The 6,528-nt window shown below is 45.5% G+C and overlaps 1 protein-coding gene across 10 annotated transcripts in view; it reads right to left on the bottom strand.

Moving 5' to 3' along the window:
- Positions 1–516: 516 nt before the first annotated feature.
- The window catches only part of mtmr4 (myotubularin related protein 4), a 45,842-nt gene continuing 39,830 nt past the window's right edge, over positions 517–6,528 (bottom strand). For all 10 annotated transcript variants that reach the window (XM_079649097.1, XM_079649102.1, XM_079649098.1 and 7 more), the window contains 4 exons: positions 4,919–6,383; positions 4,663–4,773; positions 3,314–3,402; positions 517–2,295 (listed from right to left, as the gene is read on the bottom strand). In XM_079649097.1, coding sequence (XP_079505223.1) covers positions 2,118–2,295; positions 3,314–3,402; positions 4,663–4,773; positions 4,919–6,383 — 1,843 coding nt within the window. In that variant the 3' untranslated portion in view covers positions 517–2,117. The remainder of the gene's footprint in view (positions 2,296–3,313; positions 3,403–4,662; positions 4,774–4,918; positions 6,384–6,528) is intronic.

Here is a 6,528-nt window from a genome sequence, read left to right as displayed (position 1 = left end):
GCCGTAACGGCCACAGGCTCTGGGGCCGTAACAGACTGTAAATTTGTTTTTTCATCATACAACAATGGCATTACTTTCTTTTATAGATACAATTGTGAATTTTTTTCGACATTAAATAATATTACTTTTTTCGACACACATGACTGAATAACAATGGCGCTTGATCTCTTTAATAGTAAAACAATGTGGTGGGGGAGCTGTTGAACTCCCCTAACCAGAAGACTGAGGTCAGCAAACATATTCTTCCACAACTGTTACTAAATAAAAAAATAAATGTGGTAGTTATATTTTATTTTGATCTGTTAAAACGTTTGTAAGTGGGTTTTGAGAAGTGCAATACTAAGTGTCATTTTCCTTCTGATTTTGTAATTATTATTTATTTTACACCTGACTTGCTGGCAATAACACTTTGGTCTTATAACTTTGGACCAAAGAAGAGTTTAAACCCACTCCCCTATAGATCATCTTAACCCATTTCCAGAGCTTCATGCAAATCATCAAGCTGAGAGACATATGCATGATATAATCTTTTATTTTAACCCATGGGATTTATCTTTTACAGTGCATTTCTTTACAACAATTATTCATTAAGTGACAGGTTTGAGCCACCACTACGGATCAGATAACTATGTATGTTACATTTCTGAATTCCTCTTAGACATTTCGACTTCATGAACACCGTGTGGAAAAAACCCTCAAATATTAGACAATGGATAACCTCACAGGTTAAGTAGTTCAGTGACATCCCATCATCTATTGAAACGTTAGCCTCTCATCAAAGCGCACCATCTGTTAATATTTAGCTTTCTCAGTGTTATCAAGTAGGTAACTATCTGTACCAATAAAACATACAGAAATGTGGCCAATTAGAAACCTGCTGCCATCCATAGGAAAGAAAAAGGCTTTAAACAAAACAAAACAAAATATGGCACTATTGTCTCAACAAACAGTAGACACAAACACATTATTTAAAGGAGACTGTGGCCAAACTCCCCTGTAAAGAACAAGAAACTCCTAGCACTTTGTTCAGTCTTTACTGCCAGTTAACACTCTGAGGAGTCATCAGTCAGGTGACGTCAAGCTTCATGTGGACATTACTAATTCATTCACAAACACCTCAGCAGGAAAACCTTCCCTCTGTCACATTGCAGTACCTTCAAATGCCATTTCACCACATCAGAAGAAGACGTTACAGAAATCTGCTGTCTCCAATCGTTATTGTGTTCTCTTCCTCTTAGCACATCAAGCACACGTCCCATTAAACAAACAAAACACGCATCACTGCATCGCTCGGTCCACGCACATCCCTCAGAATGTCACAGCATGGCTATACTGGAGAAAAGCATCGATAAAGACAGAACCACATTGACTGTGCATATACATCATCTTGAAAACACATTGCAGCTATGAAACACAAATACGATCCACCAATGCACAAAAACTCGATCCAGTTATCCGTTACATATTACATTCAAGCTCCAAGAAAAAAAAAAGCAATGACAAAGTAAACAGCAGATTTCTCCCTTTTGCTCAAGTTTGGTCTCAAATTCCCTCCAACACACGACAGCTAGTAGTGCACAAAAATAAGAATACAAAATTAGACTTTTAAATACTGTAGCAGCAATTATTTTCTTTTAAAGTTGAAAGCCTCCAGTAGTACAGGTAAAGGCTTCGGAGTCCCCCGACACGTAGGAAGGGTGAGCGATTGTCCTCTGAAGTGCGAGACAGTGTCTTTAAGGAGGGTGCAGGTGTTTGGTACTAAAGGGGGGTGGACAGGTGGGAGGAGAGCCTCGTACGGGGCTCCAGGAGGGGGCGGAGCCGTGTGGAGGCCGCTGGACGCTGCAGGGCTCAGGCCTGAAAATGTCTCTGATCAGAAGGGTTTCCCCCCTGCTGACACGCCTCAATCTCACACTTCCCCTTTCCTTTCTTCCGCCTCTCAGGACAGTCTCATAGTGCATCTCTTCTCCCAAACCTATCAAAGAGTAACAGTTCCTCCTCAACATCCTCCCCCCAGCAGCCAGAACCACGGCAGGTTGCGGTGACAACGGGGCGCTCAGCTCATCAGTCCAAAAGGAGCAGGACAGAGCCGAGGCGGGCCAGGCTAAACGACGCTTCTCTCAGCTGGAGGCTGTGGCGATGGCCTTCTTCAGCTGCTGGCTGCGGATCTCGCGGGTGCGGCACACCAGGAGCAGGTCGTAGCAGATGTTGCACACCAACACCGGGTCATACAGCTGCTGGTCGGGGATGGGCAGCTTCAGGTGGCAGCAGTCTTTACAGAACACATTGCCGCAGTTCCTGAAGAGGGAGAGCACACAGGAAGTTAGATCATTAAAGTTCTGTGAGCTGTATTATAACAGCAGCAAAAATGTAAGACTTTAGAAACAAGAATATAACTGTTTACTGTACAACTGTTTTACAACTGTACAGATACAAAATAGATTAAAGCCGGTTATTATAGAGTGTTCCATGCACTTTAACAACAAGGTACATATAGTGTGTCAGCACTTTAAGTAATAAAGGAAAAAAAACATGCTCTAATTCCAATTTAAAACATAGGTATGTGGTGCATCTCAGCCTCTTGTGGCCGAAATGAGTATTACAACAACTTTATTTAATCTTTCATAAACACAGAAAGAGATTTTTTTTTTTTTAAATCATCTACGAAAAGTCGCAGCAGATAATCAGTCAACTACATCTACTGTAGTATGCATTTTGTCCTTCCCCTGTATTTTCAGGGTATTTTTTAGTTTTTCAGCAGAGCAAATAAATAATGATCTTGCGTGTGTCTTGCTAGTTTGGAAGAATTGTGCTGCAACAGAGGCTTACCAGGAGAGACGTGTGTCTAATAAACGCTCAAAGGCAAATGTTCATGCTTTTAGTGAATATACTAATCAGGATGTATTAACTAGGAAAAACACATTTGTTGAGACAACAAGCACAATGGCTAGAAGGAATGAGAAGGACTTACTAGTCAATAAAAAAAAATGTTTTACTTATTTTGCTCCCAGATTCTTAAATGTTTCTTGATTATCTCTATTTTAAATCATTGTTAAATTAAAAAGTTATTGACATTTTAGAAACTGGTAATCTCTAAAGACGTTATAGATATGATCTATTAACAGATTATTGTTAGAATATATTTTGAATCGATTCAGAGTGAAAACTATTGTGCAAATTGCATTATTATCTTTAGAAACAATGTTCCAAGTTAAATATTTGTTTTCTTTCTCTTCTACCTTTGATTTGTGACGACATGTGATATTTCAGGATTCTTTGTGTGTATTAATGTCAGAAAACCTCGGTGAAGCCCCACCTGCAGTGGTGACGTCTCTTGGCTATCCAAAACTCGCAGTCACAGTTGAAACAATGGGAGGCCATGTGGTCAGGCACCCACCTTGTGACCTACACACACACACACACACACACACACACACAAACATTTGTATCAGAACAGTGTGCAGTAATGGGTAACGTGAGTGCTTATACATTACAAATGGTGTTCCCCAAAGTTCTGTTTTAGGTCCATTATTATTCTCCATTTATATCAACAGTTTAGGTCAAAATGTGGATGAAGCAACTTTACATTTTTATGCAGACGATACCGTGATGCATTGTGCAGGTCCCTCCATTAAGGAGGCTGTTGTTAAATTACAGGCTGTTTTTAATATTATCCAAACGCAGCTCTCTGAGCTTAAGCTTCTTATAAATGTTGATAAAACTAAGGTGATGCTATTTTGAAAAGCCAAAAAGACACCGGAGACCACTTTGGATATTGTTACTACACAAGGAAAAGTACTCGAGGTGGTTACCTGTTATAAATACCTTGGTATCTGGCTTCATGATTGTCTCTTTTAAACTTCAGGTCAATAATCTACTTAGAAAGCTAAGGGTGAAGCTAGGTTTCTTTTTCAGAAACAAGTCCTGTTTCTCGCTTGAGGCCAGGAAAAGGCACTGTGACCTTTTTACCTGTGGTGATCTAATCTATATGAATGCACCTATTACCTGAACAAGTTAGATGCCGCCTATCACAGTGCTCTGAGATTTGTTACTAACTGTAAAGTACTAACTCATCACTGTACCCTGTATGCCAGGGCAGGTTTGCCTTCACTTACTGTACGGAGGCTCAGTCATTGGTACATGTTCATCTACAAAGCCATGTTGGATAAACTACCAGCTTATATCTGCTCTCTGATCACACGGAGAATTGAATGTAGCTATTACCTGAGATCTCATGATGTGGTTTTGTTACTAGGACTAACTTAGGTAAGATAGCTTTTATTTGCGCAGCTCCTTTAACTTGGAACAGTCTGCAAAAAGAATGGAAACTGAGCAATTTGGTTCCACTAAATGTTTTTAAAGCTTGGATAGATGCTATGCAATCTCGTTGGTACCTGTAAATGTCGATAGGTTTGTAAATTGTAACCCTGTCAGGGTTATATCATGTCCTTTTAGTTTTTCTGTAGTTTTTCTGTTTCATGTGGAACCTACTTGCTGCAGGTCTCCCTTGAAAAAGAGATCAATGATCTCAATGGGATTCACCTGGTTAAATAAAGGTTTGAAATGAAAAAAAGTAATAAGAGGTGGTGCTAGCCTTACAGGTGAGGGTAAGGAAGAAAGAAGAGAAAGTTATGTTAAACGATGAGGCACAAGAAGGATGCTGACCTCTGTGTCCTTGCTGTCCACTCGGTCCCAGCTGCCCTCAGACAGGCGGTCCTCGCTGTGTGTTGACAACGAGTCCTCTTCATTGCTGTTGTCGGACTCCCGCAGACACGTCTGCAAACAGAGAGGGAATCAGAAAACAGACAGGAGTGAGACACTTCCAGAGGATTATCAAAAGTAAACATTTACAAATGCTGCAGACAGAAGGCAGCTTATAGCACTGGGCTGTCGGGTGTTATCGTCAGCTTTGAAAACTCACAATGTCATCTTCGTAGTCGACGTCTGGCTCCGAGGGGGGGGTACTGTACTGTTTGCTCTCCAGCCTCATCTGCAGCTGCCTCACCTGCAGCCTCAGCACCTCCACCTCCTGCTTGTATCCCGCCTCTATCTGCCGCAGCCGCTGCTGCACGGCGTCCAGGGGCACCGGCAGCCCGTCGTCGTCCAGGTAGGCCGGCGCCTGGGGCGGGGGGGGGGAGTTGGAAGCAGAGGGCGAGGAGTACGCCACTGGAAGGAGCTGATGGCCTGCCAGGGAGTAGCTGTTGAGGGCGGCGGCAGCGGGGGCGTAGAGGCCGCTGTAGCCCGCACTCCTGGCAGCAGACAGCCACCCGGTCGGCAGGGGGGGGCTGGGGTGACACAGAGCCTCCCTGCGGCAGCACGGGGACCCGTTGGCCATGGCGAAGCCCTGGGAGCGCAGCAGCTTGCTGGCCAGCCGGCGGCTCTGGTAAGCGTTATGCTGCAGGGCCCGGCCCACCCCGGAGTGAGAGGCGCTACTGCATGCTGACTGCACCAGGCCCTGCACGCTCTCCCAGTGGGAGCCCAGCAGCGACAGATCTGAGAGCTGGCTCTGGGAGATCAGGTGACGAGCGGCTGCCTGGGCGCAGTCCACAGGACTCACTGCAACGGTTAGCTCGCGCTCTGCTCCTCTAACCTCAACCGTCCTCACTTCTTCTTGCTTCTCCTCAGGCTGCTCCTCATTCTGCACCTTGTGGCTAAAAGTATCCTGGGGGAGACCCTTGCTCTCCGCGGGGGGCAGGGTGGGGGGAAGCTCTCCCTCGTCTGTGAGAGTCTCTGTAGAGTCCTCCATTGGGAGTGATGTTAGCTGCTGTAGATGCAGCAGGTCAGCAGATTCTGGGAGGACGTCTCCATGCCCCTCAGCGTGGTCGTCAGGCAGCGAGGAGGGTACGGGGGCGGGAAGCTCTGTGCCGTTGCAGGGGAGAGGTAAGCACGGTTTAGATTTATGAGGGGGCGAAGGGGGGCTCTCAACAGTCCTACAGGGGCTCTCGGGCTCCATCGGGGGAGGCGAGGGTAGCGGGTTTGTGATCTGAGGCAAAGCCTGTTGAAGGACAAGTGAGGGGAAGGGAGTGTCTGCAAGCACGACTTCTTTACTGGTAGGGACCGGGGGGAGAGGCGGAGAGGGGAGGGGCTGCGTGGTGAGACATGGCTCCTCGGTAGCGTCCTCACAGCTTTCGGAAGCTGGGACACCCTCTGAGGTCTTAGCATGACTTTGGAGTGGAGGTTGCCCCTCACTGCTGTCCAGTATAGTGTCAGCTGAGGCCTCGTCAGAGATCTTTGCAGAGGTTTCCTCTGAGGCCGGGGGGGGCTCGGGGGCAGAGCGACCCTCCTGGCAGTGTTTATTGAGATTTGGGTCGCTGGAAGTGCGAGTCAGGGGCACCCCGTTCTCAAAAGCTGAAAGCAAGTTGTCCATGGAGCGGGTCTTAGGAAGTCTGGAAATCAGAAATACACATAGGGTTTAGTTTTCCTCACAGGTGAAGAAATGGCAATGGTAAAATGATCTTTTTGAGACCCTAGAGGGCAGTGTGGCTCTCTGTAACACGAGGGGAATTAGAATTCATGAGAATCTCTATGAGA

Source organism: Notothenia rossii, assembly GCF_949606895.1.
Source record: "Notothenia rossii genome assembly, chromosome: 9".
Classification (NCBI taxonomy): domain Eukaryota; kingdom Metazoa; phylum Chordata; class Actinopteri; order Perciformes; family Nototheniidae; genus Notothenia; species Notothenia rossii.
The sequence above is the reverse complement of the archived record's forward strand: the minus strand, read 5'-3'. Positions and strand labels throughout refer to the sequence as shown.